The sequence below is a fragment of the Schistocerca nitens genome, chromosome 3 (assembly GCF_023898315.1).
Source record: "Schistocerca nitens isolate TAMUIC-IGC-003100 chromosome 3, iqSchNite1.1, whole genome shotgun sequence".
Taxonomy (NCBI): domain Eukaryota; kingdom Metazoa; phylum Arthropoda; class Insecta; order Orthoptera; family Acrididae; genus Schistocerca; species Schistocerca nitens.
This window is the reverse complement of record NC_064616.1, coordinates 585,453,904-585,480,204: the sequence shown is the minus strand read 5'-3', so window position 1 is coordinate 585,480,204 and position 26,301 is coordinate 585,453,904. Positions and strand designations below refer to the sequence as shown.

The window sequence follows — 26,301 nt, the reverse complement described above, 5'->3', positions numbered from 1 at the left end:
AGACCTGTTGAGGTGCAGACCATGCCTAGTGTAACATCTCCTGGTAGTCCCTTGCAGCACCAGTACAGTGTGCATCCAGGAAGCAGACTTCAGCACCATCTCCCCCGCTCCCTCCCCTGCCCGCATTAAATCACTGTGCAGCACTGCCAAGATGGGGCCAATCACATCACCTGACAGCACAACTGGATGCACATGGTGCTACCATTTAGGAAAGTTTTCTTTCTCAGGTTACAATGCAAGTTGTATGCACATTCAAGCTGTTCCTTGTCCCACCCATTATCACTACATGACCATCTTTTGTGAAGTTCTTACACAAACACTCTAAGCCTGATTCAAACCAGCACTCAGCTTGAAATGCATATTATTAAATGACAGAGACACCTATCTGTCAGTCAAATTATTAATGAGACTACTATTTAAGGAATATCTCATACATGATTCAACATTTGCTCTGGTAAAAATAAAGTTCTATTGTACCACATCTTAAAATTTGTGGTTCTGATTTTTTTCATCAGAGGTACCAGTACAAGGATACATGTGTGTGTCTTTATGTATGTGTCTGAAACCAACAATTTAAACCACTAGCCACTGGTGAAAGCTTATATCAGTAAGACCACACAACTTTAAAGTTAGTTAGTCACATGTCTTACATAAAGACAGCTGACAGTTAGAATAGCATGTAGAAATGGTTTACAAAGCATTGCTTGTGTTTTGTCAATTTTTCCAAGTTGCATTTCATTTTGCATTCTATCAAAAGCAAGTATTTATAACTGTAGAATTGAATTGTACAGAAACATCTTATAAAAAATGATTGCCGTTTTCTTACATTAAACTTTGTGTCATAATGAAATCCTCTAAGTTTGTGTTTTATCTCATTTAACCACTTTTATAAAACCAGTTGCAATATCAATAGGAGATGGCTGTGACAAATATCACAGACATATAATGACACATTGAAAAGATAACTACTATGATCTTTGGCTAACCAAATACTAGCTGTCACCTCTGCTGATTCATCTCTTACAGGAAAATAAATGAGCTGCAGAAACATGGCAATCTGTGTCTGTTATAGTCTTGAAATAGTTGTTAACATTATCTGCATATCAAACTATAAAATTATTTCTGCGTAAAGTGCTAAATGGTAAGACTAATCCCTCTTCGTATACATAGCCTCACAATTATTATAAAACGAAATGGAAATTCAGTAACACAGAAAAATTATATGTAACTGAAAATCAAGAAATAAGATACATAAGTGCCAAATCAAATAATGGTAACTGCTCATAAATGAAAGTCACTGGTATACTATGACTATGTAATTTATACTCACTCATTGCTTCAAGTTTCTTGGCCTCTCTAGCAGTTGAGATTAGAACAATTGAGATGTAGTAGAAGAAAACAGCACAGATGACAATGGCAATAATAAGGTAATAGTTGACGATGATAACCATTACCATTATCCCACACAAAGTTAAATATATCTAAAAATGAAGTGAAAGATTACATTTAAGCTTATAATTGAATAAAAATCATTACATAGTGTTAATTTAACAAAATTTTCTAAAGAAGTTAAGTACCTGAGTCATGAAGAGCATAGCCTGTGGTAAAAGTTCATCCATTGCTCCTACATCTTTTGAGAATCGATTGAGGATTCGGCCAGATGGATTTGTATCAAAAAAACGCATTTTTGAAAGTAGTAATGCTTCAAATGCCCTATTATGCAGGTTTCGAGATGCACGCATACACAGTCTGAAGAAAGCTGCAGAACGAAGCAGTGTAAGAACTACACAACCTGCTACAAGAATACCATATCCTTCTACAAATGTTTCACTGGTTGGCTCATGATCCCACAGCTCTATCTTGTACTGATCTGTATCATTTGTTGCCACATGATATCCACTAGTAGAATATCTTTCTGCTTCCGTATTTGACCTGGAATGGTATTTAATAGCTATCTGTTTTACTGAGTATGGTATTGTGACAAAAGTATTATACAGTCAAAGGAAAAAAAGGAGATGAAATTTCAGGGCCACAATCAAAGAGAATACATATACTAGTGAACATAATTTTCTTAAAAAAAAAAATTAAATTAAATTAAAAACCTGTAACTGCAAGAAGTCATTAGTGGTATCAGCTGATCACTTCTTGGTGTAAAGTCTGATGTGATACTCAGCACCATTCAATAATAATTAACTGAACTTTACTGTAAAAAAACTGGGTTGCAGTAGTCTATTTTTAGAGATAATTCATAAACTAAAATTATATTTTATTTAATTATTGTTGCTAATGTAATACTTCTTTTTTAATGTCTACAGTATGTAATCATGAAACAGACTACTACGTCTAGATAATATTAAGGAATTATGAATCATTTGCCACCTTTACAACATTTGACACTTATTTTGGGAATTTGTACACCTGTACAAGTCAGCTGACAAAGAGACAGAGAAAAGTGCAGGAGATGAGATTTTGTTATTAAAGTTGTCTTCTCTCCTATTAATGCTGGCTGAATTATAGCCTAAACCTTTTTAAGTCTTATTGTTGCACATGAATATGAAGACTGTTTCAGAGAGTGTGGCACTGCATCCCAAAAATTGAAGAAGTCTACAAACTGTGAACACTAAAGACAGTCTTTGTCAGTCTGGGAAAAGAAAATCGTGAACAGAATTGAATAATTCTAATTCTGCTGAGATGAGTTCAGTGAGGACATCATTATTATTGAACACAGTGTATCGTACTGCTGTTTATGCCATCACATCTGGTACACAGCAATAGCTACAGAGGGCATCATCAACCAGGCAGTCTTCAACTGTGGGACAACAAAGTTCTGATCAGTTACAAGCAAGATGGAATTCATAAACAGGACACTACGCATCCACCACAAGACCTACAAACAGTTAACTCCATCCAACAATAGTTATGTCTGCCACCACAGAGGCTCCTGACCCCAAGAACTCTGCAAAATAGATCACAGGTTGACAACCTTCTGCTGCTTGTGGATAAATGTGGATGCAGTCATACTTGGACAGTGCATTGCAACCAACAGTTGCCCACAATTCCATTTGCAGCTATTCTTCAGTCACTGACGAGTTCCATTTGCTGCTGTTGCGGTCCAGTTGCTGTTAACAAGTGATCATTAGACTGTAAATGCTGAGTGCCAAAGTGTCATTCACATCAGAGCCTGAACAACTAACTGGTAATTAGAGCAGTACAGACTGAACATCTGTAGATCATATCATTCTCTTTTACTGTAAAAGGTTAGACTTATGTGTAGAACTTTAACTACAGAGCCAAGCATCATACACCACTCAAGGTTGAGTATTAACTGTATTTTATTTTTAATAAATGCTAATTTCTTGTTTGGCATTGTGTTGCTCATCATATCTGTGTTATAGTTACGACTACCCTGTGATCAAACCAGTTGCTAGCATGCAAGCAAGCTACTCTGTACAGCACCTATTTTCTGTGGTATAGGGTTTGCTTCCTGCTACCTTTCTTGTTGGCCACCAAGCTTGTCTTGGTGAACACAAGAGTATATACAATTTTTAATGAAATTTTGTAACATTATGAAACTGTCACATGAATTACATCAAAACACTTCCAAATGTGATTAATATTTTGAGCAATAGTAGTGCCAGTGGAATATCAAAGAGAAAAATGACCATTTTCAAGAAATAAATGTTGGTATTAGAGCCATTAAGTGTTATGTCAGAAGAACATTTTAATAAATGTATGTTTTGGCACATCCTTTGATTAGTATTTTAAATAGTTTTTTTGATAAACATTTCAAATATACTCGATGTAATATTGAAAGTAAGATTTGTCATTAAACTGCATGAAATATTTTATTCTGTTTGCACCATTATACTGTTAAATAAAGAACTGAAAAAGAATACATAATTCTGGTTTTGGATAGCTTTTTTAGACTGAATGTTCCTACACTTCATGTAACTTGATGTAAAGCCCACAGCACAGTTTAGTGTCACATTAGCAGCTAGTATATAGATGATTTATTTTTTTTTTTTTTTTTTTTGTAGTAAAATCTTGTATAATTTTTTTAATATGGAATGACATATGGACCAATACAGCGCAGTATCACTTTCTGCATCACAGGCAAGACCAAGTAGATGCCACATCCTACTACATTATTCTGAAGTGGGAGTTCGGTGTTTGGTGGGCTCTTATATTAGAACCTGTGACCTACAAAAATTTGAAGGTATCAGCACATTACAATTCTATTATAATTTATTATTTTTATACAGTATTTCATGATAAAATATCAGGAAATAGAATCCCCAATTGTTGTTTAAAGCACTGCCATAACTTTTAAGTTCAATAGTATGGATGGGAGTGTAAATCTCTCCTTCACCTTTTTCTCATCAAAGGCTGTGGCTATCTACACAGATTAAATAAACTGCAGAATGACCTTGAAATGCATGGAAAGAAACAAGTGACAAGTTAAAACTTTCAGTCAACCTGTGAAACAAGCGCAAATTGTGTAACAGTTAGTGGAATGCTTGTGAAAGATAGAGATCCAATTCCAAGTCTCAGTCAGGAACAAATTTTGAATTGCCATAAACATTTCAAAACTATTGCTGTGAGCAGTGAGCAGCACAGCATCTCCAGCCTGTAGGTTACATAGACCTGTCAGCCAGCCAATTCAAGGCCAAACGGCTGTAGGCTCATATTCAGTTCTGCTTGACAGCTAATGCATTCCTCTCCACAGCTGAAATGAAGTATTGAAAATGACTGTGTGCTGGATCAATTATATATGGATCTTCTTTGGTCTGATACTGTTAGTTGTTGATCACAACTAGGCCTACTTGGTATCTGAGTACAATGGTGTCAACCTAGTTCTACTCCAGTGAACTGTGGTGACATTTTGGTTAAGTCTCACATATGAGGGGTTCCAAGAAACATAATTCAGACTGTGTTGATTCCGATTGTTTGCAATTGTAATCCCGGAAAATTGACAGGATCAGTATGTGATGTAGCAGTGATATGTTAATTCCCTCTCCATCCTCATTTCCAAACATTATATTATGAACCATGGACCTTGCCATTGGTGGGGAGGCTTTCGTGCCTCAGTGATACAGATAGCCGTAGGTGCAACCACAGTGGAGAGGTATCTGTTGAGAGGCCAGACAAACATGTGGTTCCTGAAAAGGGGCAGCAGCCTTTTCAGTAGTTGCAGGGGCAACAGTCTGGATGACTGACTGATCTGGCCTTGTAACACTTACCAAAATGACCTCGTTGTGCTGGTACAGCAAACAGCTGAAAGCAAGGGGGAACTACATCATAATTTTTCCCAACGGCATGCAGTTTTACTGTATGGTGTTGAATAATAATGGCGTCCTCTTGGGTAAAATATTCCGGAGGTAAAATAGTGCCCCATTTGGATATCTGGGCAGGGACCACTCAAGAGGATGTCATTATCAGGAGAAAGAAAACTGGCATTCTACGGATCGGAGCATGGAATGTCAGATTCCTTAATCGGGCAGGAAGGTTAGAAAATTTAAAAAGGGAAATGGATAGGTTAAAGTTAGATATAGTAGGAATTAGTGAAGTTCGGTGGCAGGAGGAACAAGACTTTTGGTCAGGTGAATACAGGGTTATAAATACAAAATCAAATAGGGGTAATGCAGGAGTAGGTTTAATAATGAATAAAAAAATAGGAGTGTTGGTAAGCTACTACAAACAGCATAGTAAACGCATTATTGTGGCCAAGATAGATACAAAGCCCAAGCCTACCACAGTAGTACAAGTTTACATGCCGAATAGCTCTGCAGACGATGAAGAGATTGATGAAATGTATGATGAGATAAAAGAAATTATTCAGATAGTGAAGGGATACGAAAATTTAATAGTCATGGGTGACTGGAATTCGATAGTAGGAAAAAGGAGAGAAGGAAACGTAGTAAGTGAATATGGATTGGGGGGAAGAAATGAAAGAGGAAGCCGCCTGGTAGAATTTGCACAGAGCATAACTTAATCATAGCTAACACTTGGTTCAAGAATCAGGAAAGAAGGTTGTATACATTGTCAGGTCCCCAGAGGATTTAATTAACCAAATGACATAGCTATTCATAATGTAAAGGTTCAGCCAGTATTTCTTACGCGGACGCCGCGCAGTACCGCGGGCACGGAAGGGAAAGTGTAACACAGTACAAATAGCCGGAGCTAGTAAACACGTCGAGGGGACGAACAGCGCGTCTCCCAGACCTTGGAGGGTGAGAAGGAACTTTCCGTCAGGGACTCGGCTCGACATATCGAAACCAATGTAGGTCCACAGCAACGAAATGTCCGAGAAGACCGAAAAATAAGTTAGAGAAAGCGGATGCGAGGGCTGCGTCCGAGCAGGGCAGACCTTCACAATGAGTATTTAAGGGCATCCACGAGCAGCAAGAAGCAGAGTCGTCGCAGAAGTCGAAGAGGGCACAAGCAGCCCGGCAGCCTCGGGAAGGTAGCAGCCGCTACTAATGAGTTCATAGTAACTGCAACTACGAGAAGACGGTGATGCTCTGGTGGAATCAACTACAACTGTCAGTTAAGTAGAAGTTGTTACAGTGGAATAGTTTTGAACAGGGACAGTTTGTCTCTGTCTCAAGTAGCCTCTACAGCTAGTTTCAGCAATAATAGGAACAAGCCACTGGCTGGTGCTTGTCTCCTGTGGATAGTATAAAGGTCCTTTATTTAAACGAAGAGTAAAGTGGAGATTCTGGCTGAATCTATAGAAGTATACAAAGTAAGGGGAAGGGTCTGACACCTCACATGTTCTTTGTGATATTAATTGAATAAATTAAGTTAAAGGAGAAATCTCACCTTACTGTGTTTTCAGTACTGACAATTCCCCTTTGTACCCGCTACCTATTGGAAGTATTGTATAAGGTATCTACACCTTCTGCACGCCCTTAGCCAGTCCAGGAGATTCTACTCCCTCTCACCTCCGTAATAAAGACTAGTTAAAGGGAACCACAAACCCATAATTGTCGTCAACGTCCTGATTGCGCCACGCAGGCTCGACCAACTCTATATTGGTATCTGGGACCTGTGCCGGGATGCGACATAAAAAATTTTTGGTGCCAGGTGTGGGGTGGTGGTATGTGTGGTGCCGTGTATGTGTAGATCCATAATACCAAGGTGGGGGAAAGATAAGTAGCAGCAGACAGTTGTACCACCGAGTATCACCGCAAGAAGAAAAGGCCAGTACGAGGAGTCGTGCCCAAGACTCGACAGACCAAAGGAGCCCAGCAGCCCAACGAGAGATCGAGCAGCAGAGCCCGCAGTAGGAAGGCCCAGCAGAGCCCAGCGGACGGAACGAGCAGCGCAACAGTAGACAGCGACCAGAGGAGTCCAGCAGCCCAGCGAGTAGATCAAGCAGCAGACACAGGCAAGACAGCACGTCGAAGTAGTAATAAGGTCCTTTGTAATTGTAAACAATGACGTCCTCCAGTACTGATAAGAGTGGCATAAGCGCGAAAGATGCGTTAGTTTTAGTTCCTAAGGTTTTCGAGGGTAACCGAAGGGAATTACAAGAGTTCATTGAGAATGTGAATGCTGCATTCGAGGTTGTTAAAAGTGAGGACGAGAAGTTATTGTTCCAATATGTAAAGTCCAAAATAACAGGGGAGGCCAGGGCGAAGCTATTAGTACGGGATCGAACAAATGATTGGCCGGAGGTTCGAAGCATACTGGAAGAGAATTATTCGGATAAGAGAACCATAGATTTCTACGCATGTCGCATGTTCCAAGCAAGGCAATATCCGGGAGAATCTGTAGCATCTTGGGGTAATAGGATAGACGAGCTATCCAAATCGTTCAGAGTTGCCGTAACACGAGTAACAGAGAAGGCGCAGCTGAAAGGCGCATTAGAATTGGTTTACGCACTAGGTCGTGCATGCTTTATTCAGGGGCTAGTAAATGATAGAATACAGACGATTGTGCGCAGCAGAGGGGAAGAAATAAGTCTTGGGGATGCAGTAGAAATAGCACAGCAGGAGGAAAGTGCACTGCTATCGATGAAAGAAAAGGGACAATTTCATAAAGGGGCTCGTAGAGAGACGGAAATTAGAAATAACTGGGGAGAAAAATGCTATAATTGTGGGAAAAAGGGCCACATTGCTAGAGAATGTAGGAAACCAAAGATGATTAGTAAAGTACGATGGGTAAAGACACCCACTAGGGCAGAGGAAGCTAGGAGGTTCCATAATTTTTGTTATAATTGTGATGAATCAGGGCATACGGATGCTATGTGTAGTAAAATTATAATTTGTGAGAAATGTCAGAGACGTGGGCATAAGGCGACGGAATGCCGAACCCCAAGTGTTTTATATGTAATAAATACGGGCACACCGCATACCAATGTCGGGAAAAAGTAGGAGTAACCTCAGGAAAAAAGAAAGTGGTTTCGGGAAACTAAGGAGGTGGGATACGGAGCAGTCTCGTGTTACCACCATCAAATGGCCCAAGGTTAGGGTGATAGACTGCAAGGCAGAAAATGAGGTTATGACGACTCATTGCCAAGAAATCGGTAGAGGATTGAAGTTTTTAATAGATACAGGAGCACATATTAGTCTAATTAAGGAAGAAGATATGATCCCAGGGTTAGCAGTTAATAGAGCACAAGTGCGGAGGTTAAAAGGGGTAACAAATGGTACAGTAAGTATGCTGGGTACTGTGATATTAACTTTGAGAATAGGCGGAACTGTGTTGGGGAAACACACATTTCACGTGTTAAGCAAGGGAACAGATGTCCCGTATAATGGCTTGGTAGGCAGAGATTTTCTACAAAAGCAAAGAGCAGTCATTGATTACCGAAATAGAAAGTTAGAAATAAATGGATGGACAACACCATTATTAGCAGTGCCCGAAGAGGAAGCAACAAGGGAAACAAGCGAGGTACAAAGCATGAGAGAGATAAATGCGCAGCAGAAGGGTAAGGACCCGACAAATGGAAAATGTAGGAAGAAACGATGTTATAGGCCGCGCCACGAAAATTTAAAGGACCAGAGTGTCGTCGGTGAAAGTAACGGACCGAGACAGCCATCAGGTGGGATGATTCACAGCCAGGAACGCGAAAGTAGCGACAGAAGTGGAACAATCGGACCAAGGGAGGAGAAAGTTATGCGAATTTGCGTCAAGGGACACGAAGCTATTTCAGAGGGCGAAGAGGTTATTGTACCAAAACAAGAGATAACACAGGGCATTTATGTTCCAGAAGCGATAGTACGAAACATAAAAGGGAAGTGTATCATTAGTGTACTGAATACAAGAGAAGAAGAATGTGATTTAACTTCCATACAATTAGTGGCAGAAAAGATATGCAATGAAGCCACAATACGAAGAGTGCAAGATGCGCCGGAACAGGCAAAAAGTTATAGGGATCGCAGTTTACAGGTCCGAGAAGCTTTACAAACGGAGCAGTTAAATGACGAAGAAAAGCATGAGTTGCAGAAATTGTGTAGTGCATATTGCGATGTGTTTTATTTAAAGGGAGACAGGTTATCCTTTACAGAAACAGTAAAGCATACCCTTCCGATACTGCCTGAGCATAAAGGCAAGGTTATCAATGTTCGACCATATTGGATTCCAGAAGCACAAAAACAGATATTGAGGGAACATATAGAGAAAATGCTGGCTGATGATATTATTGTGGAAAGTCAGAGTCCCTGGAACGCACCCGTTTTGTTAGTTCCAAAGAAGATTGATGCTAGTGGGCAAATGAAGTACAGGTTGGTGACGGATTACAGGAAGTTGAATGAGATTTCAGTAGGGGAAGCGTTCCCAATACCGAATATATCGGAAATACTGGACCAGTTAGGAAAGGCTAAGTATTTTTCCACGTTAGACTTAGCAAGTGGCTACCATCAGATATTAATGGACCCTCAGGACAGAGAGAAAACAGCCTTCAGTGCCAATTATCAGCACTATGAGTACAAGAGAATGCCAATGGTATTAAAAGGAGCACCCAGTACATTCCAGAGATTAATGAATGTTGCACTAACGGGGTTACAAGGAACCAAGTGCTTGGTGTATTTAGACGATATAATTTGTTATGGAAGCTCATTGGTGGAACACAATGAAAAATTGAGGGAAATTTTCGATCGACTAAGGGAACACAGCTTAAAGTTGCAGCCAGATAAGTGTGAATTTCTGCGTAAAGAAGTAGTATTTCTTGGACATAGAATCACAGACAGAGGGGTACAGCCGGACGAGAGGAACGTAGAAAAGGTGAAGAAGTTCCCAGTACCGAAAACCAAAAAAGAGTTAAAAGGATTCCTAGGATTAATCGGCTACTATAGAAAATTCCTGAAGGACTTCAGTAAGATTGCAGCACCCTTGCACAAATTGCTGAAGGGAAATGAAAATTATGAATGGGGAGGACAGCAGCAAGATGCATTTGAACAGCTTAAAGAGAAGTTAATCAATCCCCCCATATTACAATATCCCGATTTTGAGAAACCGTTCGTTATTACCACAGATGCTAGTGGGGAAGCGATTGGAGCAGTTTTATCTCAGGGGAAGATTGGAAGCGATTTGCCAATAGCATATGCTTCAAGATCATTAAACAAAGCAGAGAGGAATTACTCAGCAACTGAGCTAGAGTGTTTAGCGTTAGTATGGGCAACAAAACAATTCAGACCATATGTATATGGGAGGAAATTTACAATTGTCACAGACCATAAGCCACTAACTTGGATTTTCAGTGTAAAAGACCCATCATCGCGTTTATTAAAATGGAGGCTAAAACTAGAAGAATATTCATACGAAGTTATATATAAACCAGGGCGACTGAACGCCAATGCAGATGCATTAAGCCGAATGAGACAAAGTGACGAAGAGGCACAGGCGAAGGAAAGCCAAGAGCCAATACGAATGATAACAGAGACTAATGAGTTAGAGGAAGAGGAGGCAGAGCTAAGTGAGGAACAGAAAGCCGAAATTTTGAAGGAGGTACATGATAATCCTCTAGGAGGACACCAAGGTATTCACCGAACTCTAGAACGCTTAAAGAGATACGGTTCATGGAAAGGGATGAAAGGTGACGTAGAGCAATACATTAGAACATGTGATAAATGTCAGCAAAATAAGTTTACACAGAGTAAGATAAAGATGCCATTAGTGGTTACAGACACGGCAGAAACGGTGTTTGAGAAGTGTTACATGGACATAGTTGGTCCTTTAGACATAACAACAGGAGGTAATAGATATATTTTAACATTTCAGGATGATTTGAGTAAGTTCACGGTAGCTATTCCAGTTGAGAGGCAAGACGCAGATACAATAGCCGAGAAATTCGTCGAAGAAATTATATTACGATACGGAATTCCATCAGTATTGTTAACGGACCAAGGATCAAACTTTCTGAGTCAAGTGTTTAAGAGATTATGTAAAATGTTGAGAATCAAAAAGATCCAGACCACTGCTTTTCACCCCCAGACGAATGGAGCGTTAGAAAGGACGCATCGAACGCTAGTGGAATATTTGAGGCATTTTATAAACGAGGACCACAGCAATTGGGATAAGTGGGTTCCTTACAGTACGTTTGTTTTTAATACTACCCCTCATAGCAGCACCGGGTATACCCCATTCGAGTTACTGTTTGGGAGAATTGTGAATGTACCAGGAGTCTTACAGAAAGAGACAGCCACAATAGGGTACAATTATGACGGTTATGTAGACCAGTTCAAAACAAGAATGCAGGAAGCACATAGGGTAGCACGAAAGAAAATAAAAGAGGCAAAAGTAACCAACAAGGCTTACTATGACAAGACAGAGAATTCACGAAATTTTAAGATAGGTGACAGAGTGCTGGTACATGACGAGACCATGAGACGCGGGAGATCGAAGAAACTAGATTCCCAATTTAGAGGTCCCTACGAAGTAGTGGAAGTAGATTTGCCTAATGTAGTACTGAAAACGCATAGGAAACAACAATTAAAGGTACATGCTAACAGGCTGAAGCCATACTATTAGGCTATGAAATTTCGCTTACAGGCCCAGCATGGTGCCCAGACGCGCGACGTTTTGGATTTGGATTGTCATCTTCGTGGGGTGGTCATACTGTTTTCAAGCACCTGGTGAAGCGGACAATGTCGTGGAAATTCACCCGATAAAGGCGTCTCCAGGTCTGTACTACCACCATGAAGGAGAAGTAGAAATTACTAGTACAACGTGGAAACTGGTAACAGATGTTAACCTTAAAACATTAGATGAGAAATTCTATGCTGCAGCAAGGATGGGAACAATGGCGGTGCAACAATGTAGGGAAAAATTAGCGCGTTTAAACATTAGTAGAACGGAGTGTAACGTATTAAGTAAGGGAGTCGAACAGAGTGTAGAAAGGTTACAAGAAACAAAATCACTTATACATCAATTAACTAGGCCCGGAAGACGTCAGAAAAGAGGTATTTTTAACTTTGTAGGAGAACTCAGTAAAATATTGTTTGGCACTTTGGACGAGGCGGATGCTGCATATTATAAGACGCATATCGATCGGATGGAAGCAAGATCCGAGCAGTTATTGAAGTTATCAAAAGAGCAAGTGGCTGTAGTCAGAGCCACGCTGACTGGTCTAAACAGAACGGTAGAATCAATCAGTTCGAATGAGCTATTGCTCAAGAACGGAATGGCCAAGCTAGAACAGTTTATCACGTATTCGTTGAAAACAACCGATCACGGTTTGAAACGGATGGCAGCATTCATGACGATCAATGAGCAGCTACTACAGTTACAAAGCTTGTTTAATGAGATAGGCACACAATATGAACAATTAGTAAGTGCCATAGTTCATGCACAGAAGGGTATCCTTGCACCTTATATTGTGAATCCAGTACAGATTGTTCAGAATTTAAGATTAATTCAAAACGACTTAAGAGATGTAAGATTTCCCATCCCTCTAGTAGAAGAATATGGGTATATACTTTTAAAAGTTATGGATCTTGATGTATTTGTAACAAAGGAAGTATTAGGTTATGTTATTAATATACCCCTAATTGAAAATAATGAATTTAATCTATACAAGATGTTACCACTACCAGTGGAAGTAACGGCTGGCACAGGACAGTTTACTTACATACAGCCGGAAAAGGAATATTTACTGTTAGATCGCTCTAAAAAGTTATATGCTAAGGTATCTTATGAGCAGTTAGAATGTAAAGAAATAGATAAGAATAGAAAAATATGTAAACAGACGTTTGGCCTAATATCAATGTATGACCAAGAGGACTGTGAAGTGAAGTTACTACAAGAGTCACAGATCCCAACTAATTGTGTTAAGAAAATGATTTCCTTGGAACGAAGTTTATGGACTCGTTTGAGTACCAATGAATGGTTATATATAGTACCGAAGGAAGAGGACATGACGATTTTATGCAGTTCACATCCGTCACAGGACGTAAAACTTCTTGGTAGAGGAATAATAAAATTCAAAAAGAATTGTAAAGGATATGGGACACACATATATATTCAATCAGATAAAGTGATTCAAAGCAACTATACTAGGAAAGATATTACACCTGACGTAGATATTAATTTAGATTGTTGTGAGGAAGTGAGAACGAAAATTAATGAGTCGGAAATAAGATTTGATTTACCTTTGAAGCACGTCACTTCCAATCTAGATGATTTAAGAGTAGCAGGTAAAAGACTGGACGAAATTAGTAAATTCATAGACAAGGAACAAATTGAATTAGAGAGAGAGAAAAAAGTCCAAACATATTCAATCACTACGTATAGCAGTATAAGTTTAATTGTCATAGTCATTGTATTTCTGTGTTGTGCGAAGTGTAATTGTTGTAAGTACTTATACAAGAAGTTGTTTGACGAGAATGGAGGAGGGAGCTGTTGTCGCTCGATTTGGGTAAGAACAACGGTAGTTAACGCAACTGAAACATCCAGACTACCTGTAAGACCAGGAGACAGAGACGAAGAAGTAGTAATTTATGAAAGGCATCCACGAGATGCGGACGACAGAGTATTCATAAAGAATAGACGATAGAACATAGCAAGTAGTCATTTTCTTTCAGGGTAATATAAGGAACATTTTTGTGATATTGCGATGTAAAGTTGTCTCTCTTTCAGGAAAAACAAAGAATTGTAATAATTTGATGTATTAACGGCACTTTGAATAGTGCGCATTAATGTACTTTTGGGGGGAGGTGTCAGGTCCCCAGAGGATTTAATTAACCAAATGACATAGCTATTCATAATGTAAAGGTTCAGCCAGTATTTCTTACGCGGACGCCGCGCAGTACCGCGGGCACGGAAGGGAAAGTGTAACACAGTACAAATAGCCGGAGCTAGTAAACACGTCGAGGGGACGAACAGCGCGTCTCCCAGACCTTGGAGGGTGAGAAGGAACTTTCCGTCAGGGACTCGGCTCGACATATCGAAACCAATGTAGGTCCACAGCAACGAAATGTCCGAGAAGACCGAAAAATAAGTTAGAGAAAGCGGATGCGAGGGCTGCGTCCGAGCAGGGCAGACCTTCACAATGAGTATTTAAGGGCATCCACGAGCAGCAAGAAGCAGAGTCGTCGCAGAAGTCGAAGAGGGCACAAGCAGCCCGGCAGCCTCGGGAAGGTAGCAGCCGCTACTAATGAGTTCATAGTAACTGCAACTACGAGAAGACGGTGATGCTCTGGTGGAATCAACTACAACTGTCAGTTAAGTAGAAGTTGTTACAGTGGAATAGTTTTGAACAGGGACAGTTTGTCTCTGTCTCAAGTAGCCTCTACAGCTAGTTTCAGCAATAATAGGAACAAGCCACTGGCTGGTGCTTGTCTCCTGTGGATAGTATAAAGGTCCTTTATTTAAACGAAGAGTAAAGTGGAGATTCTGGCTGAATCTATAGAAGTATACAAAGTAAGGGGAAGGGTCTGACACCTCACATGTTCTTTGTGATATTAATTGAATAAATTAAGTTAAAGGAGAAATCTCACCTTACTGTGTTTTCAGTACTGACAATTCCCCTTTGTACCCGCTACCTATTGGAAGTATTGTATAAGGTATCTACACCTTCTGCACGCCCTTAGCCAGTCCAGGAGATTCTACTCCCTCTCACCTCCGTAATAAAGACTAGTTAAAGGGAACCACAAACCCATAATTGTCGTCAACGTCCTGATTGCGCCACGCAGGCTCGACCAACTCTATATTGGTATCTGGGACCTGTGCCGGGACGCGACAACATGGAAGAAGCCTGGAGATACTAGAAGGTACCAGATAGATTATATAATGGTAAAACAGAAATTTAGGAACCAGGTTTTAAACTGTAAAACATTTCCGGGGGCAGATGTGGACGGTGACCACAATCTATTGGTTATGAACTGTAAATTTAAACTTAAGAAACTGCAAAAAGGTGGGAATTTAAGGAGATGGGACCTGGATAAACTGACTAAACCAGAGGGTGTACAGATTGTCAGGGAGAGCATAAGGGAACAATTTACAGGAATGGGGGAAAGAAATACAGTAGAAGAAGAATGGGTAGCTTTGAGGGATGAAGTAGTGAAGGCAGCAGAGGATCAAGTAGGTAAAAAGATGAGGGCTAGTAGAAATCCTTGGGTAACAGAAGAAATATTGAATTTAATTGATGGAAGGTGAAAATATAAATATGCAGTAAATGTAGAAGGCAAAAAGGAATACAAATGTCTCAATGAGATCAACAGGAAGAGCAAAGTGACTAAGCAGGGATGGCTAGAGGTCAAATGTAAGGATGTAGAGGCTTATCTCACTAGGGGTAAGATAGTTACTGCCTACAGGAAAATTAAAGAGACCTTTGGAGAAAAGAGAACCACTTGTATGAATATCACGGGCTCAAATGGAAACCCAGTTCTAAGCAAAGAAGGGAAAGCAGAAAGGTGGATGGAGTATATAAGGGTCTATACAAGGGTGATGTACTTGAGGACAGTATTATGGAAATGGAAGAGGATGTAGGTGAAGATGAAATGAGAGGTATGATACTGCGTGCAAAGTTTGACAGAGCACTGAAAGATCTGTGTCGAAACAAGGCCCCGGGAGTAGACAACATTCAATAAGAACTACTGACAGCCTTGGGAGAGACAGTCCTGACAAAACTCTACCATCTGGTGAGCAAGATGTATGAGACAGGCGAGATTCCCTCAGACTTCAAGAAGAATATAAGAATTCCAATCCCAAAGAAAGCATGTGTTGACAGATGTGAAAATTACCAAACTATCAGTTTAATAAGTCATGGCTGCAAAAAAATACCACAAATTATTTAAAGATGAATGGAAGAAGACGACCTCAGGGAAGATCAGTTTGGGTTCCGTAGAAATATTGGAACCCGTGAGGCAATACTGACCCTACAACTAATCGTAGAAGGTAGATTAAGGAAAGGCAAACCTACGTTTCTAGCATTTGTAGACTTAGAGAAAGCTTTTGACAATGTTGACTGGAATACTTTCTTTCAAATTCTGAAGGTGGTAGGGGTAAAAATACAGGGAATGAAAGGCTATATACAATTTGTACAGAAACCAGATGGCAGTTATAAGAGTCGAGGGACATGAAAGGGAACCAGTGGTTGGGAAGGGAGTGAGACAGGGTTGTAGCCTCTCCCCAATGTTGTTCAATCTGTATATTGAGCAAAAACAAAAGAAAAATTCAGAGTAGGTATTAAAAGACATGGAGAAGAAATAAAAACTTTGAGGTTCGCTGATGACATTGTAATTCTGTCAGAGACAACAAAGGACTTGGAAGAGCAGTTGAATGGAATGGACAGTGTCTTGAAACGAGTATATAAGATGAACATCAACAAAAGCAAAACTAGGATAATGGAATGTAGTCGAATTAAGTCGGGTGATGCTGAGAGAATTAGATTAGGAAATGAGACACTTAAAGCAGTAAAGGAGTTTTGCTATTTGGGGAGCAAAATAACTGATGATGGTAAAAGTAGAGAGGATTATAAAATGTAGACTGGCAATGGCAAGGAAAGTGTTTCTGAAGAAGAGAAATTTGTTAACATCGAGTATAGATTTAAGTGTCAGGAAGTCATTTTTGAAAGTATTTGTATGGAGTGTAGCCATGTATGGAAGTGAAACGTAGATGATAAATAGTAGGTCCTCCAAAATGAAGAAGCCTGCACAGGATAGAGTAGCATGGAGAGCTGCATCAAAGTCTTAGGACTGAAGACCACAACAACAACAACAACATATTATGTAATAACGTAAAATGAGGGAAAGGATAACCTGTTTTTGTTGAACAAATTGGCAATCAGTTGCAAAAGAAATTTTGTTTCTTTCAGGTAGTCAGTGTTGTTCTTCAGAAAATCAGAATTACCACATTATCAGTGAGCATTAGAAATAAGCAGGCATATGCAACATAGTACTGCAATTATATATATCTTGGTACATGTGCAAATATGGTACAAGGACAACAAACAATAAGTACAAACACCAAGAGTTCTTGCATGATGTCTGTACCTGTCATTTCATATCCTTATACCATGTTTGTACAAGCACTACGATCTGTATGACTCCAGTTTTATGCTGCATACACCAGCTTATTATGGACACTGACTAATAAAGTGATAATTCTAATCTTCCAAAGTCAGGCAATAAGTGCCTGAAACCAGTAAAGAAATAAGATTTATTTTGTGCAACTGGTTGCCGATGTTTGCAAACAATGTACTTACAGTTGCTGAAGATGAATTAAGTACTAACCATAAATAATTGTAGAATAGGGTTAAAATAAGCAGCTGGGATATTGCAATTTATTGATGCAATCCACATCTAAATCCAACATTTGGTGTGAGTATTACGGAATTTTTAATCAAGCAGAGCAGCATAATTCAGAGAGATGTGAGGCAACAATGTTTGGCCAATATTACAAAGGTTAGAAGAATGGCAGTGAGAGAATCAAGGCTGCTAAAAGTGGGTGGCAGCCATATCCCTGAGAGGTGCCAAATAGGTGTCCTGTATGTTCTAGAAAAGTGGCACAGGAATACTTCCAGTGAAACTAAAAATTAAGATGCAGTTTGAGGGGAGAGGCGCATCTTTGCAACAGCAGAATGGACTGGTTCCTGTCCCTGAAGAGGGGACTACAGGACAAAGTTCATCAATAAATGTATTGATTGGATAAGAAAGGTATATCCTAAAATTCTTGTGAGAGTTGCTCTGTTAGAGCTAGTAAAAATATTTTAAATACTGATGTTATTAAAAGTGAAGCATCTGACATCACAGGCAGAAAAATATTTACAGATAGGAGTAGGGTTCCTTTGCTTGAGGATGATCATGATGGCAGTTAGCTAAGAGCAGACGATGTCACCGGTGGGGGTCAGCCTCATTGGCATACTAAACTGAATTGGTGGTTTATTTAGTGTTGTAAAGTAAAACTCTGTGCAATCACACAGAAAAAGACTTTAACTGATGCACAAACATTTTATTTTGAATGGTAACAGTAACTACAGAATTAGAAGTGTTTAGTTTGGATGAACAAAGCTTATTTTGGTTGACTGTGTCATGCCTCTCAAAAGTACATCTACATCTACATCTACATGATTACTCTGCAATTCACATTTAAGTGCTTGGCAGAGGGTTCATTGAACCACAATCATACTATCTCTCTACCATTCCACTCCCGAACAGAGCGTGGAAAAAACGAACAGCTAAACCTTTCTGTTCGAGCTCTGATTTCTCTTATTTTATTTTGATGATCATTTCTACCTGTGTAGGTTGGGCTCAACAAAATATTTTCGCATTCGGAAGAGAAAGTTGGTGACTGAAATTTCATAAATAGATCTCGCCGCGACGAAAAACGTCTTTGCTTTAATGACTTCCATCCCAACTCACGTATCATATCTGCCACACTCTCTCCCCTATTACGTGATAATACAAAACGAGCTGCCCTTTTTTTGCACCCTCTCGATGTCCACTGTCAATCCCACCTGGTAAGGATACCGCACCGCGCAGCAATATTCTAACAGAGGACAAACAAGTGTAGTGTAAGCTGTCTCTTTAGTGGACTTGTTGCATCTTCTAAGTGTCCTGCCAATGAAACGCAACCTTTGGCTCGCCTTCCCCACAATATTATCTATGTGGTCTTTCCAACTGAAGTTGTTAGTAATTTTAACACCCAGGTACATAGTTGAATTGACAGCGTTGAGAATTGTACTATTTATCGAGTAATCGAATTCCAACAGATTTGTTTTGGAACTCATGTGGATCACCTCACACTTTTCGTTATTTAGCGTCAACTGCCACCTGCCACACCATACAGCAATCTTTTCTAAATAACTTTGCAACTGATACTGGTCTTCGGATGACCTTACTGGACAGTAAATTACAGCATCATCTGCGAACAACCTAAGAGAACTGCTCAGATTGTCACCCAGGTCATTTATATAGATCAGGAACAGCAGAGGTCCCAGGACGCTTCCCTGGGGAACACCTGATATCACTTCACTTTTACTCGATGATTTGCCATCTATTACTACGAACTGCAACCTTCCTGACAGGAAATCACGAATCCAGTCGCACAACTGAGATGATACCCCATAAGCCCGCAGCTTGATTAGAAGTCGCTTGTGAGGAACGGTGTCAAAAGCTTTCCGGAAATCTAGAAATACGGAATCAACTTGAGATCCCCTGTCGATAGCGGCCATTACTTCATGTGAATAAAGAGCTAGCTGCGTTGCACAAGAGTGATGTTTTCTGAAACCATGCTGATTGCGTATCAATAGATCATTCCCTTCGAGGTGATTCATAATGTTTGAATACAGTATATGCTCCAAAACCCTACTGCAAACCGATGTCAATGATATAGGTCTGTAGTTTGATGGATTACTCCTACTACCCTTCTTAAACACTGGTGCGACCTGCGCAATTTTCCAATCTGTAGGTACAGATCTATCGGTGAGCGAGCGGTTGTATATGATTGCTAAGTAGGGAGCTATTGTATCAGCGTAATCTGAAAGGAACCTAATCGGTATACAATCTGGACCTGAAGACTTGCCCGTATCAAGCGATTTGAGTTGCTTCGCAACCCTTAAGGTATCTACTTCTAAGAAACTCATGCTAGCAGCTGTTCGTGTTTCAAACTCTGGAATATTCCATTTGTCTTCCCTGGTGAAGGAATTTCGGAAAACTGCGTTCAATAACTCCACTTTAGTGGTACAGTCGTCAGTAACAGTACCATCGGCACTGCGCAGCGAAGGTATTGACTGCGTCTTGCCGCTTGTGTACTTTACATACGACCAGAATTTCTTCGGATTTTCTTACTGTGTTATTATAGGTTTTTTGTAAGTAATCACTGATGGCCTTATGGTCAGGATGTAATGGGGAAATATAACAGTAGTGGAGCACCTTATTATGAATGGTGCTAACCAATATCTTAAGTATCCTGACATTTCATGCACAACGTCCCACACAGCAGTATATCTAGTGCAGGAATCACTGAGTGTGTGGGATCTCCCACAGATGTTGCTAGTTTTTAAAAAGTATGGTGGGAAATTATTACTCAGAATTAGTGGCTCACACTAATTAGTTTAATAGAATCAGAACACATTCTCAGAATGGATAAGGATTGGGAAGTAAGTTGGGTGTACTGTTTTCACAGGAACCAGCTTGGTATTGGCTTAAACTATTTACAGAAACAATGGAAAACATAAATCTGGATGGCCAGATGTGCATTTGAACCCTTGTCCTTCTGAAGGATCCAGTGTGGTTATCACAATGCTATCTCTCTCTGAGGGTTAAAAGATGAAAGTTGTATGCACCCTCTGTCTATAAACTGAGTGGACTTTGCTCAGCATAAATTCACATTTTAACTGATAGATTGTTGTATTTCTGGAGCACAAATAGGGAAACGACTTGGCATTTGTGTAGAAAACTTTGGACGATTACTTAAAACTGCATCTCTGATTGGCCAGGTTATCAGATTAATAGTTGTTAGTATAGTATGTGGATTCAGTTGTGGCCTGACCTGCCTCTCTTCACTGTAAACAAGCACGCTACACATTATGCTGTAAAAGCAGGTTATTATATGGCATTGTACTTATGATTTATATGAGTGAATTATACTTATGTCTACAAAAGATTCCAATTATTTTTATAGGTGGCATTTACTGTCATGTCAGGCACTAATATATTCCTGTGGTAATTTGTTAACACATACCTCTAGACATTTATTGCATTTTTCATACAGAAAACACTATATACTCCTCCTTTAAATGTAAACTACTAAACAGAGAATATTTTTGCGAGCTTACCAGTATGTCAACCAGTAGTCAGACCCACTTGTTGTAATTTGAGCAATCAAGAAAAAGAAAGGAATCACTGCAAGTGTGCACACATTTCCTCCTGCTCTGAAATAATGCCAATATGTAGACCACGTGAATCCTTCTCCAATTTTTTCTTCCTGGTCATCATCAAGCACCTTACCACTTTCTTCCAGCAACACACTCTTTAAAAAAGAAATTACAGTTACGTCTAGCCCGATCTGTTACCCCAGACTTATTACAGAACTGGAAGAAAGGTCATTTATTGCCTAATGCATTATGTTTGTTTTACCTTCTTTGTCAATACAAACACTTACCATAAACTAAAGGTGTTGCTGAAGACACAATAGTGTGTTATGATATTCATTCCATTAGGAGCTGTGAGCTAAAGATTATTGTTCAGTAGCACAAAACTAGTAACCTAACTGCTGCTTTACATTTCAATCAAGACAAATAAATCTATATCGAAAAGCACTAAAATTACTCCAACATCACTTTAGAAAATATGAACATGTATTCAGGGATTCAATCTGTTGAGGATCTTTGAAACTCTTTCTATAAATCAAATAAGCCATTTATAACAGTTAATTACTGCCAACTGAAATTCCCAAGAGAAGAAAAACTCAAGAACTATTGTATGAGTGGTTTATGCTGATACTTTTCTGCTGTGTCTCTCATATAAGACAGCAACCTGCTACACACGCATGTCCTGTGGGTGGCACACGTCAGGCGTCATCTGTCACAGCAGGCATAAGTGCCTGATCTGCACTTGTATCGTATGTTGGTAAATGTACTAGACATCAACAACATGTTTCTAGGCCATGTCATATCAATGCACAGTGACAGTATTTAGGCCAGTGCACAATAACAGAACAGCAGTTCATCTCAGCGATCGAACCATCAATTCCTTTGAGTTCTATGGATGAGATACTGATTGCAGTAGTGGTCCATCAATGAGAATTCTTCCTAAGGAACCTTCAGCAAGCAATTGTCATGCTGTGTTTAACTTCTAATCCCTACCAAGCTTAGGACAGTGACTTTACTTCTTTACATTTTAGTCTTATGTCAACTAAGTGCATGTGGCCTCCCTTTGATGAGACTACGGCTACTTGTGTCATTAACTCCAGAACATTACAAGTGAATATGAACTTGAACCTTGCTTTGTTAATCATTTTGGCCTTTGGCCAGTTAATCATTTCTTGCCTTCCTTTCTGCATTCAAAGTACCTAATGAACTTTCATTGTAGGTTACTGAAAACTCCATGAAGGAGACTTGTGTCCTTGAATATTTAATAAACTTGTTCTTGTTTACCTTGGCTGTGTTCTCATTGCACCTCAATCAATGTACAACATTTCAGTTACTGATGAAGATATAAAATTTGTGAGCATTTTGTCCTACCATTTGTTGACAACTGAACATTTTTACTAGCTCCAGTGCCATCTCTTGAAATTTTGTCCCTTATCACTTGGCAATGAGAATTTTTATGGCCCCTGTGACTCCACTCCAAGCTTCCTCCCAGTTGGTAATGGGGATTTTTCTAGTCCCTGTGGCCCCCCTTGCCTCCACTGGCTCCAGTGCCACCTCCATGTTTCATCCTGGAATATTTGGCAATGATATTTTTTTTAAACTGACTTTCTCATCCATGCCTTTAGACAATCTTTCCATTGGCTCCAAGGCTCTAAAGTTTCATCCTGCCACTAGTGACGGCTTCAACCTTTTGTCCCAGCATTGACAACAGCTTCTACATTTCATCCCACTATTGGCAATGAGGATAAACATTTTCATTGGCTTCATCACCACCATTGTCTCTGCACCACTGCCCAACATGTCATCCCATCAACTTATAATTAGTCAGAAGAATTTTTCATCACATCCAGTGTCACCATTGGCTCCAGAACCACCTGTCAACTTTTGTCCTATCAACTGACAACAAGTACATTTGTCCTCAACATAGAAGTGATTCCCCAAGTCTTATCATTTTTTGCACAACATGCAGCAGAAGCCAACCAGTGTCATCACGACACCAGAGGTACCCATCAGTCATCCCCAATGCACATCCAGAACCAACCACCTCTGGCCAGTACTGTTGCGGCTTCCTACTTCTGGCTCATGGCCAGAATCCTCATCCTAATACTTCACCACACATGGACCTTACAGTGACTCCTACCAACAACTGTCTGCTACTGAGCCCATTTCCTTTCCCCTGGCCTAGCCCATGTGTAATCCACACACACAATTTCTGATTCTCTTTCCTGTGCCTAATCCATGCACACATTTTATGAATATCATTTCTATGCCTAATACACACACACACACACACACACACACACACACACACACACACACACACAAGTTTCCTTATTTCTTGACTGCTCCCACACCCATCTATAACATTCGGGCACAATCATTTTATGTGCTTAGTGCTCCCATCCCCATCTATGCCCTCCAGGCATTACAGTTCTACTTCTTAAGTGCTCCTGTACTCATTTATGTCTTCTAGGTACACTAGTTTTACTGCTCAAGTGCTTTTCTGCTCATGTATGCTCTCCAGGCACAGTTTTTCTACCTTTTGGGTGCTCTCACCCTCACATCCACCCCCTGGGTGCAATTTTACCAAGTTATGTCAATGTTGCTCTCACACCACACAATCAGCCATCTGCATAAAGTATATCTATATCTACATTTGGTATCATTGCTGATTCACTCCAGATAGCTTGCTCCTTGGCTGCTGCCAGTCTTGCCAACTGCTCCAAATGTGCCTGCACCAGGACCCTAGCCTATGGACATGGCTGCAGGCCATCTCTGACATCACTTCCTCAGAGCAGACACCACAACACCTCCTCACCCTATGAATCCTGACAGAGCTGTCAGAGCTTAGAAAAGAGGGGAGACAGAGCTGCAACCAACACTCTTCACTAATATGACTTCAACATTTATGCCCTCTGGGAAGGGATGCTGTGTCCCTCCTACAAGATAGAGACCTGCGACACACTTGCATCCCTTAAGTATTCATGCTTCAGGCATCATCTGCCATAACAGGCACAAGTGCCTGCATGCCAAATACTGGTCATTGCTTGTCTCATATTTTGGTAAGTATTTTCCAACATGATGTTATATGCCCACTAACAGGCTGTGCCCTATCCATACAGTGGCAGTATTCATGTCAGGGCTCAATCACAGAATGACAGTTCTGTCTCAGCTGTTGAACCAGTTATTCCCTCAAGTTCTGTAGGCCAGATGCCAACTACAGTAGTGGTCCATCAATCAGAGCTCTTGCTAAGGAACCTTCATTGGACAGTCACCATGCCATGTTTAACTTCTACTCCCTACCTGAGCATAGGGTGGTGAGTTTACTTCTTCAGACTTAGCCTTATGCTAGTTAAGGGCACATGGCTTCCCTTTGCCAAGACCATGACTACTTGTGTTATTAACTCCAGAACATTCCAAGTGAATCTGAGCTTGAAACTTTTTGTTGTTCACTTTGCCCTTTGGCCAGTTAATCATTTTTTGCCTTTGTTGTTGGGCTTCAAAGTACCAAACAAACTTTCATTTGTGGGTAACTTTTAACTCCATGAAGGAGGTTCGTGTTCTTGAATATTTAATAAACTTGTTCTATATTGTTTACCTGGTCTGTTTCCACATTCTTATAATATTTATGGACTATTCCATAGGTTCTTGGAGAAAAATAGGCATATTAAAACCTGTATACACAGTATTAATGTTACATAATAATATTTATTCAATAGTTTGTTATGAACTAGCTTTTGGCTTCTTAGGCCATTATCAGATAACTTATGTCTGTATTTCTCTCAATTTCAATTCTGTCTTCTGATTCTAAAGTAGTAATTTATCTGTCGATCTTGCTAAAGCATTTGTTCTAAAATTTCCAGCAGTCACATGTTTGTATGAGAATTACTTCTTTCATTTTTCCTATTAGCACGTACAGACGTGCAGATCAGATGAACACACATGCGCATGGGCAAGTTACCGGTTTCTCTCTTTATTTCATGGCCCCCCGCCTCTTCTTCCACTCCAGATGTTAAATAAAAATGTATTTCGAAGATATTTTGGCTATGATTATCTGATATGAAGTAACTTGTCTTAATCATTTACATATGAGAATACCATGTGTTAATTGCGTCATATCTTATAGGTAGATTCTTTTAACATTCTAAGGATAACTTAGGAGGCTTATAATTTCCATGAGCTATACTTACCACTTCAGCTAATTCAGATGTGTCTCCTCTGTTTGGAACGTGGACATCAGTGTTCCTCTTAGAGCCGATCCGCACTGAACGTCTGATGAGCCTTTCTTCCTGTCACATGAAAGGAGAAAACAATGAAAATGTGGAATATACAGTTCTATGGTGATTTAATAAATCAATTACTTTACTGCACATAAAATCAAAATAAAATTCTGTACATAATTTTCACTTTTTTACAAATAGTTATTCAGAACCTGTGAAAGAGCGTATGAAGTATTTCTTAAAGTACCTGTAAATGAAAAAAAAGGATGTGGAAGGAGGGTGCAGGGCTACCAAATGCCAGTAAAAATGTCAGATCATTTCACTTAAGGTATGTGGAAGGATATTAGTTCTTTTATAAAAGCATATTGTATATGTATAGGTGTCAATTGGATTAAAATCCATGTCATTGTAAAACTCGACAAACAATTATGAAACAGATGTATCAACCAGCTTTATAGTGGTGCTCCTTAAGAGCAATTACATTGCTGGATTGCAGGGAAAGTGATCTACATATAACATGCTACTTTGGTTGCCCTGTACTGTACTTTTTTTTATTTTCATGCCACATTTCACATTTTCAAGAATCTCCTCACTGCAGGTAAACATGACGAACAGTGCACCTAATGTAAACCTACTCTCAGTACTTTTATCTTAAATCTTTTCCTTTGATTCTTTACTCTCTCTCTCTCTCTCTCTCTCTCTCTCTCTCTCTCTCTCTCTCTCTCTCTTACCTTGTTTGAACTCAGATGAAAAACCCTGTTTAATCTGTAGTCTTACATATTAATCTTGCATCCTCAACCAGAAGGCTGGTTTGACACCCCA

General features: G+C 39.7%; 1 protein-coding gene across 1 annotated transcript in view; it reads right to left on the bottom strand.

Annotated features, from left to right (window-relative positions):
• LOC126248500 (ATP-binding cassette sub-family C member 4-like) overlaps window positions 1-26,301 on the bottom strand; it is a 289,894-nt gene that overhangs the window by 75,659 nt on the left and 187,934 nt on the right. The window contains exons 13-16 of the mRNA XM_049949538.1: window positions 25,450-25,548; window positions 21,224-21,417; window positions 1,578-1,932; window positions 1,331-1,481 (exon numbers count right to left, since the gene is read on the bottom strand). Coding sequence (XP_049805495.1) covers window positions 1,331-1,481; window positions 1,578-1,932; window positions 21,224-21,417; window positions 25,450-25,548 — 799 coding nt within the window. The remainder of the gene's footprint in view (window positions 1-1,330; window positions 1,482-1,577; window positions 1,933-21,223; window positions 21,418-25,449; window positions 25,549-26,301) is intronic.